We start from the raw sequence: 15,002 nt of genomic DNA on the forward strand, positions 1-15,002 counted from the left end.
GTAATATTACAAAAAAATACTACGAATACAAAGTATATTCAGAGATTAAAGTCCCTCTGATACTGTTTAAGTGACTGAGTAACTGCAGATTTGCCACATTTAAGATGGCGGACGCTCTGACGCATCGCAGCATAGGCAGAACCCGCCCAACGACGCGTCTACTCTTATATTATGTCTATGAGAGTGACTACCAACAGGGGAATCAGCACAGCAACCCACTCCATCCGTGAGAGTGAGCCCATAACGCTCTAAATGGGCTCGCTGGCAGCTTCTCTGGTGCTGCATTATGGGATGTTCTCTCAGGCAAAAGAGGAGGAGAACACTGAGAGCTGGGTCTCCTGGCAGGACGGCAGCAGTCAGGCACAAAGCAGCCTGTTGACTGCTTTAATCCCTCCCAGAGCGGAGACGGCACAGAGTGAAACTGTTCTGTCTGGCAACAGCGCACATGCGGGCTGACAAACAACAGGACAAAGTGTTAAAGGTGCGACTTAGAGGCACATAGCCACACAGCCCTCCACCCATCCTTCCTTTCCATTAGATAAGTTTACATCTGTGCGCCGCGCGGAGCTGCACGCCAGCACCAGCCAACCGCAGGCTGGGACACATCGGAACAATACATGCATCTTTTAAACTGAGTGCAGAGCAATGATCCCAGCGGCCGTGAGCATGCACACGAAAAGCGTGAAATGTAAAGGCAACAACATACCATCCAAATCCACCAAATGTGGCACTTCTCCTCCTCCTCAGCATTTTGTCAGTCTGACCTTCTCAGCTGCCTCTCTCGCTCTCAGCCTCCTTCCTTTGGGAAACGCTCTGCTGTCAGTCTCTCTACACTCTGCACCCGTGCACTTTGTCTCTATCTGACCCAATCTCTTCACCTCCCTCCTTCACCGGTTTTCACTCTATTTGCTTTCTTTTCTCTCTCTCTCTCTCTCTTTCTCTTTCCTCTTATTCTCTCCCACCTGCCTATCTGAAGCACTTTCCCACTTGACCAGTCCGCGGCTTGCTCTTTGTGTACAAGTTTAACAGGCTGTGAAAGCCAGAGTGTGACACACTGACACATACAGGTATACCCATGTCAGCAGAGGGGGGTGGAGCAAGGTGAGGAGGGGCCACGGCCTCCATCTGACTCTGAGGGCTTGTTTCCCACACACCCAGACACACAAAGACCTGTGTGCGCAGCGTGGCTCGGGGGGGACTGTTATCGTCATCATCAACACGGTGACATGTTGTTGCGTTTTTGGTCACCTTTTACACACCTGGAAACACGGTTGCTGGCTGGCTCTGTGTGAGTCACGATGACACACGGTGACGCTCGAGGGTAAAAGATCCCAATGCAGCTGCAGAAAGGCAAACGTCGCCCACGGTTCAAATCTTGATCTAACGGGTGTTCTGTAGCTGCACATCAGTTTGGTACCAAACACCAGTCTAGTTTGCAACCTGCTTAAAATGTTTTTTTGCAGGGGTGTGGGCTGAGGGTGTGCTTGTTCCACAGAAGAATAAGAATCTATTTAAAAAAAAAAAAAAAAAAAAGCAACAAAAGAAACAAAAGCATGACTTGAAGAACTGGGAAGTCAAACCGCTGCGTGTACACAGAAACCTCACATACTCCGACCAAAAGGGAGTGTCCTTCCTCACACCCTTCCTCTTCACTCCGGAGGGCTCGGTTTCATGGTTAACAGTCAACGTATCGCCAGAAAACAACTGACAAAAGTTTCAGAATAGGGTTGAGTCAAAAATGACAGAAATTTTTTTTTTTTTTTTTTTTTTTTATACAAAAGGATCATTTTGTTATGGTCTCTGTCACACAGTAGTTCAAAGAGCGGCGTATTAAAGGCTCTGTGGCTTGTCTGGCTATGCTGTGCAAAAATGTCCCTGTACTTGTTCAAGTTTTACCAAGCTGGGGCCGTACACATGAATGTACAGTATGTTAACTGGAGGGAAAGAGAAAGGTTTATTTTTTAATGTTTTACAAAGAAAAATCTTAAATATGTGGGATACATAGAAGAAAACTGAGTGTGCTATAGTGATTCATTCTGATTCTGGTTGAAACATAGGATTCAAATAGTTAATTTTAGATTTCTCGATGCATTACGTATGATGCTTCACATATAAGCCTGGCTCACCGTTGTCCAGAACAATAACACAATTTGAGTTTTCCCTTTTTTTTTTTAGGCATGAGCACTTTCTGAATATATTTAGAGCTAACTTTATTTAGAGAGAAATCAACAGGAAAAACAGCAACACTTTTTCTGGAAAACACAATATCCGAATAACAGTTCTTTTGTGAGCTAATGTCTCCTTGATCAGTTTCAATCAAATGTTTTTTTGTTTTTTTTTCGGTTCCCCTTTTCCTTTGAAGTAAACAAGATGATTACTATTTGAAGTCTGTCTCTACAATAGTGAGAGTATCCTGACTAAGAGCTGTACAATGCTTCACCGGGGTAATTTAGAGTGCAAGGTGTGGTGTGCACATCGACACACGGAGGAATCAGTCTGCCGCTGAACTGGTCATTATCATTACGAGCAGTAGAAATAAAAGAGGAGACAGGAACTAAAAAACTGCAGTAAAAAAAAAAAATCTATATCTGTGAAGTGAGCATGAAAGATCTGAACGCAGACTTTATTCTCCCTCTGGTGGTTTACAGGTGATAATGCTCATTAGAGTTCATTGAGTTGAAATGTGAGAGAAACCATCAGAGGGAAACAGTTCAGCCCTGCAATCCTGATCACAGAAGCAGCGTTTCTAAGACTGAACCGCTTTAGAAATCTTCTTTGTTTGTTTTAACTTCTAAAACAGAGCTGCTAAAACAGGAGAACGTTTCCTTTACATGTCACTGAACTGCAAATTGCAGCAGGCTGTGCGATCTGAATTGGAGTGATGTTCTGGGCTACTTTTGTTTGTCCACAGAAGAATCTTTTTTTTTTCCTTCCAGCAAAGAAATTCAAAAACTGAAAGCACTTTTTCTTCGACCCTCTTACATTTCCTACACTAAATTTGGACGTCAGATCCACATTTTCTTCTCGTCGTCTGCAAAGCTGGTAGACACAGACTCCAAAGACCAGCAGCTCAGCACTGAATCCGGGGGCTGAATGCATATCCATGCCACACTTTTAGGATTTTTAGCTGTTAAAAGTTATGAAGAACCTGTTTCTGTCCCTCGTAGTTTGGAGTTTTTGATTTTAATTTACATCATATAAAAAAACAGAAATACTGTACAGTTATAAAAGGTAGCATGCTGGCCAGCGTAACTTTAGTAAAGTGCCAATAATGACCATTCCAGTTTGGGTCAGCTGTGCTCAGTCTTTCCATATATTTGATTAAAGTCCCTGTAGTCTTTAAGTAAAGAATTGCAGACATGTACAAACCTTGATTCTGCCTTTAGCATCTGTGAATGTGTGAGTGGAGCGGGTAGAGTTGTGTTCGAAAATAGCACAAGGACAAGAATTCAAGGTAACAAAATATACATATGTGAACAAATTCTATTAAGGCATGATAATGAATGGCTCAACCTTTAAAATATTTTTCCTCTCACACCTAGACATTAGCCGTAACCCAATGATCTTGTCTCCATGGTAATAAAGGGTACTAGGAGCGAAATAAACACCGTATCCATGTTTCTTTCAGAATAAACACGGTGTTATACCATAACCCCGCTGTTTACGTAAGTGGAATAAAAAAAGAGGTGGCTATATGAAACAAGTGTGGCTTAATGTGCTGCAGTTCAAAGCTAATTTGCAGCTTCCTATTCACTGTTAAAGTGAAGGGCTGTTTTATTGTTCTCTCACACTGCAAAAACAGAACTAGAAATAAGTAAAATATTCTTTAAAATGAATGTATTTGTCCTTGATTTGAGCAGGTAAATAAGATGATTTGCCAATGGAATAAGATGTTTGCACTTAAAATAGGAACAATTCATCTTCATCATCTTATTTCAAGTGCAGGATGTCTAAATATCTTATTTTAGGGGTCAAAATACTCATTCCATTGGCAGATAATATTATTTACCTGCTCAAATCAAGGGTAAATACACTAACTTTAAGAACATTTTACTTATTTTTAGATCCGTTTTTGCAGTGCAGGAGTCTTCTGTTTTAATCATCTTCTGTTCAAAATCAAAACAATTCTGATCGATTAAGCCTGAACTGGATTATCCCACACTGAGCGGACATTCTTTAAAACACCATTCATCCAACATCCATCCTTTAAAAAAAGAATATCCCAAAAAAAAGGATCTTTAAGGTTTTTTTGGCCTCTGGACCACCTTGGAAAAAAAAAGTTGATAAATCCATTGTTCAAACCTGGAGTAAATTGATCACTGGTCATAGATTGTTTAATTAAAACACATACATGCAAGAAGAACCACTGCTCTCTGCCCTGGCTGTGCAGAACGTTTTGATCTTGCAAGATCAAATACAGAAACTTTCCTTATCGCAATCTGAGCACAAAGACAAGTGCTTAGAGAAAGTATTTTGCTTCAACGACAAACTGAATCATTAGTTTGTAACTTGACAGGATTCTCGTGTAGCCAGGTCATTTAAAACCAAAAGCTATCTTGAAATGGGTCCTTTTAATGATCTGTTTCAGCAATTTAAAAAAAAGCCTGAAGCCCTTTTTTTTATATAGAGATCTGTACTAAAATGTTAAAACTCACAGCTTTAAATTGTGCCCATCCTCACAATGAAAGGATTGTGAAAGGTGATGTTACTTTCTGGGCTCCTATTTTAAACTATACTGCTATTTTTCCACGGCCAGCTTTATTTCTCACTTTTTTCCCCCCCTCTCTGGTTGCAAGTCATCAAAACTGAACCAGAGTGCAGCGTGCGGGCCTGATGCGGGCTCATTATGCCGCCTGGATGGATGCGGTTGAAGATCAAACCTGCTTTGCTTCTTGCGAAGACGCTGGTCGTCACACAGAGCTAGCGCTGGCACCGGCGCGTCCCTCTCTAACGAGCGCTTAGCAGAGGGAGCAGCCTGCATGGTGACCCGGAGACATCGCCCAACTGTTGGACGCGACGTCACCCGGCCCACTTACCAGCACTTGTGGTCGCAGGACATGTGGCGGCCGTTTCGGCATGAATGCATGTTTCCCATTTTAGGACGGAGCGAGGAGGAGAGATGACGAATGTTCTCATTTCAGCGGGGTCTTAAAACGTCGACGTGCTCGCAAGAAGAGCTGAAGACGGCCACGGTGACCTGGACTAGATGCGTGCGCTGCGGTCGTTATACACACAAAGAACACTTGGTATGCACTGCAAAAGGGGAAATAAAATTAGGTAAACTTTTCTTGAAGTTAGTGTGTTGGTCCTTGATTTCAGCAAGCAAATAAAATTTGTATTTTAACCCCTGAAATAAGGTCGTTAGATATACTGCACTTGAAATAAGGTGCTGGAGACGAGTTGTTTATATTTTAAGTGCAAAAAAACGCATTCCACTGTAAGACCGCTGAACTTGGCTGCTCAAATCAAGGAAAAATACATCAATTTCAAGAAGATATTCCTTCAAAATATTAGTTCACTTTTTGCAGTGTAAAACTCCCTGGAATTAATCAAAGCAAAGTGTAGCGATGTTTGGAAGGGGAACCAACCCACCCTTAACAAGATAGGCATAAGTTTTGTTCATTTTAGCTCTAATGATGAGATGAACTGATAAAGAGAATGAAAGGAGCGATTGTTTAGCAGCGGATTTATGTTCTGTGCTGAAAAGCTCATGACCTTTACTAACTCTGCGCAGGTATATTATGGATGTAAAATGAATCCGCTAGAGGCTACATAATCTGATATATTTTAGGTCTTCATAAATGCACGTCTTATCCCAGCTTCCTCCTCCCATTGATCTTATTTTGCTTCTTATTCCTCTCCCACGTCCTTAATAGCTTTCTGTCACCAGTGGCCAAGAGACTCCACACGAGGCGTAATGCTGCCACGTTTATTACTTTTTCCCTCTACTCAACGTCTCCCCAAGTTTTCTCTTTCTCTTCTCACCGCGTTATAATGCGTTTTACCTCCAGACTGAGTCCCGCAGGGTGACATAAGCCTGGAAAGATGAGATGGAGGTGGTTGTTGTTTTTTTGTCTTCTGCCTTCGTTTAGCGCTCCCCTCCCTCCTTCCGCCCCTCCCCTCTGTGTTTCTAATAGGTTACTCAGTTATATGAGGTTTTCCAGGAGGGCCGCTGAAATAAAGACAAAGCTGATGCTCCGCTTTAATGGCTCCTGTCTCATCGACATCCATCGATCACGACCCCAACAGGGGCGCGCGCAGATAAGCAGCATGCAGGGAGCCAACCTGACAGCTGGACGAACGCCACACATTATGTCCAGAAGTGTCTTGGCATTTCTTGTCAGCTAATCAGCCAATCTTTGAAACCCAGGCACGGTGGCATAAAGACCCCCCACGCACACGCAAGAGACGACACACAAATCGATATAAACTCTTGACTGTTTGTGGGAGATAGTTTTGGCGCAGGCTGCAAACTGCTTTTCTGCTCCTTCTAGTCTGAGGAACGTACACATCGCAGAAACGCAGAGGGCGATCAAAATTCAAGTCCCCAGTGCCATTTTTTGCTGCGGTATACGTCCTTGGAACCACTGCAATCATTTCCAAAGAAAAGCTTCCCTGTGGTAACAGCGCGTGCCTCTCACAGTGACGAATGTATCCAGTTACACATCTGTACCTATAGCATGAAAAACAAACAGACAAAATAAATAAGGCAGGTCGTTACACCTGAAGGGGTTTCATTTATCGAAACCAAGTGAAAATCGTTGGGCCGGAAACTTTCTATGATAGGATCAGTAGGACATAATTCCCCTCCCTCCAGGATGGAGGATGGTGCTTAGAAACACGGCCTGACCAAAGCCCACAGCGGCCCCACACGTCCCCATCACTGGGTTTTCTGCCGGCTGCCTTCTGGAAAAATGTTCTGCTGCGTCTTCCCAAATAACATTTATATATGTCATTTCGTTTGGATAGAAATGCTTTTCTTATAACTCATGCCTGTTAGGGATGTTTTCTCTACAACCCTGTTTTTTTTTCTGAGATAAACAAACTCCTGTTTTATCTTTGAATATTGCAGGACATAGTTCAAGTCTCTGGTGCAATATTTGCAAATTCTACATTTTTGGAATTAAAAAGAAAGGAAAAAAACACACGTTACCGAGAAAATGAGTCGGCAGATCATTAAAGAAACACTCCTACCGGGTGACGTTGCTGTTGTTTGATGAGCGAATTGCTGGAGGCTGCAGTTTAACTGTGAGGCAGGATCTGTCATTAAAGGGTTATCGTTGACCAGTCATTGGTGCCAGAATCCTTCAGGGCTCGTTTAGCCAACGGGACAAACCCAAAAATAATTAAGACTAGGGGCCTGAAAGGACAGGATAATATCTCACCTGGCCAGTCACATAAAAGCAAAGAAATAAACACAAAAACAATTGTACGTATGTGGAATTTTGCAAATATTATCAAAAATCTCTCTCACTTTTTGGTTTCCTGCTAAATCCAGTAAGCACAACTTCGTGGCTTATTCCTTAGACTGTAACATGTTGCCGCTTTACAAGGACAACTCTTTACTATCTTATTTGGCATTTTCTGTGATAGACCAAGACAAAGAAAGTGTATAAGCGTACGGTGGAAGGAAAATGAGACATCGTATTAACATTTTCTTCTGAATAAATATCCGTAGAGTGTGATGATCATTCGTTGACCGCCTTTCGATGCAACTGATTTGAGTCGTTTCCCTACCAGACGGATGGTTTTGCCCATTCTTCTTTGCAATGCATCTCAATCTCAGTGACATTAGTTTTTAGGTCTTGCTGCAGATTTTCAACTGATTTTCAACCTGCATGATGCCGCCACCATGTTTCACATTGGCGACTGTTTGGATGATGCGCAAGTGTTGGTTTTCTGGATGCAGGCAAAAAAGCTCACGTCTGGTCACGTCTGACAACTTGTTTTCCCTACTGTCCTCCATGTTTTAGATGTCTCTGCTCCACCACACCTCAATTAAATGATTGCATGACCTCTTCAGCAGTCATCAGGGGCGGCAGAGGCTTCTTAATCACACATTAATTTAATTCCTTAACACTTTATTTGAAGGGTTGTGCATAAGGCTGACATTACACTGTCATAAACATGAAATGGTCTTCATGAATGTTTATGACTGTTGTCATTAAGTGTCATTCGGTAAATCATGACACTTTTAATGCAAAGTTGACATTGTTTAAAATGTCTTTGTTATGACAACTTGACATTAACAGAGATAAATGTAATTTGTTAGTGTAATGCCACTTAATAAACTCTTTGCAACTAGTCCTACCTGTTCCACTTTGCTTAAGTTAAGGGTAATCATTATTGACGCAATTAAAGTGGTCTCATGACATCCAAAGTTAAGACCCATCAGATATGAAAGTGTAATGTAATGTTAACACACATCTAAATATCTTTGTAAAGGTTTATAATTAGACCTGTTATGACGTATTTATGATGGGTTATGATTTCTTGGTTAATGTCAAGTTGTCATTGCCAAGACATTTTACACAGTGTCAACTTTGCATTAAAGGTGTCATTATTTACCGAATGACACTTAATGATAACAGTCATAAACATTCATAAAGGCTCCTTCGTGTTCATGACAGGTGTTATGCCATGTTTATGGCAGTTTAATGTCAGTCTTATGCGCAACCCATCAAGTTAGGTGTTTAATTCAGATGTGTGGAGTCAGGAAACAACTAAAACCTTCAGGACTGTGGGTCCTGGGGACAAGGGTTGAAGACCCCTGTCTTAAATGACACACAACAATTTGAGTCATGGGCTCTGTTTAATAAATGTACAACCTCTAAAGGCAGCTGGTTGCCCTGCATAAGACTAAGGGTTATCAGAGTAAAGGATCCCAAAAAATATTGCAACCTTCAGATTTTCATTTGCACTGTGCTGTGTTGGTCAATCGCATAAAATCCAAGTATAAAAGACTATGTTATCTTATCTTAAAAAAAAAAAAAAAAGCGAATTTCTCCAATGTGAGATCAATAAAGACTATCATATCTTATCTTAAAACTAATCTCAGGTTGAGACAGGACATCATGTGGAACGGTTTATAGTTCAAGAATACTTTTGTAAGGCGGTGTAGCATATAGATAAAAATAATACAATGATACCATGAAGTAAACCATGTACACCTGCAGCTTTTCTTACTTTAAACAAACATACAGCTCTGTGGAAAAAAAATGTTACACACAATATTAGACTCAATTTTAAATAATGAGAAAACTTTTAATAAACTTTCACTCTGCAAAAGTCAATGTGATGAGAATATGATGTGTTCATCTTTGGGGAGTTTGCAGGGTTAAAAGTAATTAAAGAAGATGTGTGCAGGCTACATCTTTGGAGACCTGTACTTATGAACTAGTGCAGATGTAAGTCGCGGAGCTTATCTCTTAATCATCTAGGAGAACCCCTTTGGACCTGTTGAGGAATCACTTCATTAAACCAACGAGCTGTGATTATCTAATGAACCTTTGTATCATTATCGGAAAGCCCTTCTGGAAGCTATTAATCTTTCTTAGTCAAAGAAAACAGTAAACCAACATGCTGGTTTACATTGATGGTGCTGTATTTTCATCTTTCTTCCATACCTCGCATTTCCTTTGGCATCTTGTTGTCATGATTGCCTAAAACCTTCCACTTCCTCTCCATCTATGTTTAGTTCCCAACCGTTCCCCCAGTAGTTCTGCTCTTTGTCGGGGGATTTTAATCAAAGTGACAGTGAGCCCACCCAACGCCCACTCTTCTAGATCTCTCACAGGCACACAGAGACACGAGAGTACGCCTGTAAGTGCAACGATAGACATCCTCGGCACACAACCACGCAGACGTGCGCTCGCTAACGTTGTACGCCCAAATATTCACGCTCAGATTTGCGCACTAAAAAAATGTGCACGCCCACAGCTTCCACAGCTGCCTTCCCCCTCTCTCTCCGCCAATTTGCACTCTTCTTGGCTGCGTTGATCAGACTCTGGCCACCCAGTTAATTTACACGCTGTCTTTGGAGGCCAACACACAAAGGAGGGTGACACAAAACTGTATGAGGGCAAAAGCTCAGTCTGAAGAAAAAAACATATTTTTTTTATTATCAGGTTTACCCTGAGAACGGAGCAATTTCCTCCCCAGCATTTCATTTTCCACCTAATGGAAAACACACAAATCCAAACACATGCTGCGGCGGTTCCAAGCGAATCGCCTCTGCGGCAGGGGACTCATTTATCACCGTATCACAGTTTGCATTGATTTCCTTACCGAAGTTGGTGCGGGAATAAGGATTGAGCTTATTAGATTCTAAACCAGAGTCAAAGGAAGCCGGTAAATCATGTTAAGTGAGGAAGGAGGCTAACAGTTTGATGCAGAAGAGGATTTTGCAGGTAAACCAATGATATGCAGTGGCAAGGAATGAGAAAGACGAATTATTCCACGTAAGGGAATCATAATGACAAGCAGGGAAGGGGCAATGAAACGTAGCGCATTTCCCGACAGTACTTGAATTTTAACATCTGTGAACATGCAATTAATTAAACGCGACAAATCCTGACTTCCTTCAGCCAGAACGTTGCAGATTAGCCACTATCTACCCCAAGCAGGAATGAGCAGGAAAAAGGACACCTTGCTGCTGACAGGACCAGTCCACTTGGCTCTGCAGAACGACAATTTGTCAAGCCTCTTAGTCTGGGCCTGCTGTGTCAAGTCTCTCTTTTTTGCCCGCTTTGGTTGATGCGATGATTAAGGTGCTCTGAAGTCTAAATTAAAACTCCAAAGTCAGCAGTCTCAGGCTTGAATACAGCACTTCAAGGCTGCCGGCCTGAGCTCAGGGCATTCTTTAGAACAGCAGTGTACGCCTATTGACGAGCTGTCTTCGTGCTGAAGCAAAGCGGCGACAGATTGTATAATTCACAGTGCATCCCACCTCCCTTCAATTACATTTCCATTGAAGTAACCTGAAACAGGTCATTTGATTTCCAAGAACGTTTCTGTTCATGGGGTGCGAAAATCGTCTCAAGAACACCTCGGGCATCGTATAAAAACAAGCAGCAATATGACTGCTTTATAATACCGCCACAGACAAATTGTCTTATTAAAGAACCATGATTTTCTGTTTGCCTGGAGTACAGAGACGATGTGACATAGATGCTCGTCTCTCTGAGTCACCGGCCACTAGGCTGGAGCCGGATGAGAAGACGGGAGGTTATTTAAAAACCTAAACAGCTGCAGGGGAGGGAGTGTCACCAGGTTTCCATAGGGACCGCCTCCGACTTTTATATTTTTCATACCTCCACAAACTTAAAGATGTGCAGTTTGGTCAACTTTACTGAGACTTTAAGCCAGATTGAGCTTTTCAGCAAACAAACTCTTTCGCTGTCAAACAAAAGGATGATTCTTTCTTCTTCTTTTTTTGTTACAAAGTAACATCAGCGCACCAAAAAATGTCCCTTCACCGGTTCAACGACCATCTTCGACAACCATCACGTCCCTCAAACCTGAACCCCGGTAGAAAACCTGTCAGGTTAGCCTCAGAAGAGGCTTTAAAGGAAAACTCAGGACTGTGGATGATCTACAGCAGTATTCTCGATCCCCAGTCCTCGAGCGCCGGCCTCCTGCAACTTTGAGATGTGTTAATTTGTTCATTGAATGCTTGCATTATTTTGGCTGTTAAAAGACAGAATTTGAGGGATAATGTGGGTTTTTATTACTGAAACATTTGGACTGTGTGGATTAGATGCGTGCATTTATTTAGACACTTAAGACACACACAAGGATTGATATCTAAAATACAGACAACGCCCTCGTGGGAACACATCGCTCCTGCTGATGACTAGCATAGCCTTTGGGGCATGCACCTCATTTTAGGGCTGGGCCAGAGGAACGGGGAGGAGGAGTTAGGTCATTGTTTAGTTTCTAAAAGTCTGAAATATTTCACATCATGTGCATAGTACCGAAACCTACAGTATGTCTCAGAGGCTATTATCTTAAAACATGGGTGAACTTTCAAGAGAATTCTTTAGTTTGTGAGTTTGAGTTTGGACCTGTGGTGTCAGACCAGACAATGAATCAAAACTGCTTAGTTTGAATCTAATATGTGTTCCTAGTTTTTTTTTCCTCTGCTACCAAATACTTTATACCAGCAGAGACGCTCATCTGTAAGTCATTTTCCTCTTCTTTTGCGTTCCAGGAGGGAAAAATGCACCGGCAGGCATTCTGAACTGACCTTTTAACATTTGCCTCAAAAAAAGAAAATGCTAATTAATTTGTGTTCTCGGTCAGCAACGTCTGCACGCACATGTTTGGGTACTTTGTTCCGAAGGAGGACTGATGGTGCTGAAAACCACAGAAGAGGAAGAAGCAACAAAAGAGATGAGTAAGGCGTTGCAGGTGTGATCTAAAACTGGCTTTTCTATTTCCATGTTTCATTTATCTTTTCAACGCCATCTCTGTGCACAACAGTGTTAGCTGATGTGAAGGTTTTTTTTTTTTGAAGCCATTATACAACAATGCAAAAGAGAGATAAGTTCTAAAATATATATTCTTTTTTTCTTTTTATAAGATATATCCGTAAATAAAGATTTAATTGTAATTAAATATAAAGAGAGGTTTATACTGCACAATTAAATATATATATTTTTTGATTTCCAGTGAACTTAGAAACTTCTGAATTTGAAAAATAAATAAAAATCTTCTCTCTTAACCTTCTATTTACTACATAGAAATAATTTTGGTAATCCTCGCTGACTTTTTAAAAAGAGAGAGATTTAGACGGTTTTAATGTCAGACAGTTGAAAATAATGGTCAAATATTTTTATGCACAGAAAAATCTGGTTTCAGCTGTATTCACTAGGGTCAGCTGCTTCACCTAAAGGGCATGTTCTCTTGCCTTTTCTATCCGGTGGAGTTCCTCTGTGTTACACAACATTTCTACCCCTGGGGAAACAGCACCAGAGGTGCAAATAAATACGGAAGGAGCTGTAATAAAAACTCACCCTTCAGAAAATCTTACTTTCATTCTAAGAGTATTAATGTTCCTTGTACGTTTTATTTATAGTTACTGAAAATATTTCTGAATTTCTCTATTAAAGAAAATTACATTTTTCTTTGCATTTTTCCAATATGAATTAAAACTATGCTTCATTCACACACTTTACTTTTCCAGCATGTTTTCACATCAATTATAAAATTTATTTGCTCTTTTTCCCCCCACTGCAATCTATTAACTGTATCCCGCGTTCGCTCGGTAAGACAAAGGACCATTCACAGTTCTGACTTCTTTCATTTAATTTTTTTCTAAGGCGTACGGATGGAGAATGCTAAATGAAGTGAAGACAATTAAAGTGTTGATTAAAAAAAAAAAAAACTCTATATTGAGCAGATCACACCAGGGCGGGAAACTGAACCGTCAGCTCTGATGAAAACAATTAACTTCCGGGACATCAGCTCTCGCCAGATGTCTTGAAGGATTTTTAACGTCTGATCTCGTGGGGCTCACATTTTCATCACTGGGAGACGCAGTTTGGTGATTCAAGCAGCATCTTTCAGTGTCTGTCCCAAGACACAGCATCCAGGGAAGATCGCCTTTCCTTTGGAGGGGGGGGGGGGGCTCACTCGTATGCGGGCACCCGCAGTGGGCTCTATGTGCATATTAACATGAATGAGTCAAAACAACTGGAACCTTCATGCTCATGTGAAAATCACACCAGCACGCTGCAGAACATCCACATCCACGCTGCACATGTCATGTTTTTCTTTATCTAATCAGTCGTGTTGCATATCATGCGTTTGACTTCCTCCACGACATTGATGTTGTGTTTTGGGACTGCATTATGAAAATACTAAGAACCACCGCTCCCATCCACCCACTCACTCTCACACACACACACACACACACACACACACACACACACACACACACACACACACAGCCATAACTTCATACCCCCCGCCTCGCCATCCCCACACCATGTCATAAACGGCCAGATCACCATAATAACACATTGCAGCACTGTTGCAGCACAACAGGCAAGGCGATTTCCACACCGGTGGGCTTTTATTTATTTGCACACACACTCATGTCATTGTCCATACCTGAAAACACACATTGATGATCCACAGGTAGATGTTTTTTTTTTTCCATCACTTAAGATGAGATGAAACTTGATTTATAATTTATTTGTATTCCCTCGACACACGTGTGAGAGGAAACCTGCAACTACTCCAACGAAAGCTATCCTCTCCAGCTGGAGAGTTAACACTCCAGTCGACACACACACACACACACACACACACCTCCAATCAGTCACTTGGCTTCCTGTGAGCTGTGGTCACCCGCCAACAACAACAACAACATCAGCATTAACATCTTCGCTGTGGGTCTATTCCAGGGGGGGGAAAAAGTGCGTAGAGCTTTACCTTGGCTCCCCTGCGGATCCTTTAGAAGCTGGGCTGAACATCTCGCAGTCGGTGGATGGTGCAGCATTAGCAGAAAAGCAACAAACGTGAGGAGAAGATGGAGAGTGTGTGTATCTGCGAGAAACAAGCAGAGAGAGGGAGAGAGAGTGAGGGTGAACGGAGCACATATCGGGGGAGGGTACAGCGATGAAGCCCCGGGTAGGGCAGCATCATGAGATGAGAGACAGTGAGAAAATGCGTGTGTGTGTGTGTGTGTGTGAAAGAATGGGAGACAGTGTTACCATGGAGAGGGCTACGCCTAACTCCTGTAAAGCCTTTTAAGGCCAAATGATGAAAAACAAAGCAGGAAAAAAAAAGTGAGGCTGAGAGAAAGGAAAAGGGCAGGTTGTGTTTTTAGGCGAAAGGCAGAAAAGGACAGAATAAATGAGCAAAACAGAGTTGGTGGACGAGGAGATAAATGAGCATAAAGAGGGTGGAAGAGAGAGGGGCACCAAAAAGTTTAAATATCACAACCTGCAGATAACATACATCATTATCTGACAGTGACAACAACATTGCCCTGG

The 15,002-nt window shown here is 41.9% G+C and overlaps 1 protein-coding gene across 9 annotated transcripts in view; it reads right to left on the minus strand.

Moving 5' to 3' along the window:
* Window positions 1–14,647, minus strand: part of rap1gap2a (RAP1 GTPase activating protein 2a) — a 123,327-nt gene extending 108,680 nt beyond the window's left edge. For 3 of the 9 annotated variants that reach the window (XM_021308757.2, XM_036149433.1, XM_036149431.1), the window contains exon 1: window positions 14,440–14,641. In XM_021308757.2, the coding sequence (XP_021164432.2) occupies window positions 14,440–14,606 (167 nt within the window). In that variant the 5' untranslated portion in view covers window positions 14,607–14,641. Of the gene's footprint in view, window positions 1–706; window positions 1,005–14,439 lie in introns of those variants that run through there. The other 6 variants (XM_036149437.1, XM_036149436.1, XM_036149434.1 and 3 more) reach the window with 4 other exon arrangements.
* Between the last annotated feature and the right edge of the window lie 355 nt (window positions 14,648–15,002).

The sequence above is a fragment of the Fundulus heteroclitus genome, chromosome 18, assembly GCF_011125445.2.
Source record: "Fundulus heteroclitus isolate FHET01 chromosome 18, MU-UCD_Fhet_4.1, whole genome shotgun sequence".
Classification (NCBI taxonomy): domain Eukaryota; kingdom Metazoa; phylum Chordata; class Actinopteri; order Cyprinodontiformes; family Fundulidae; genus Fundulus; species Fundulus heteroclitus.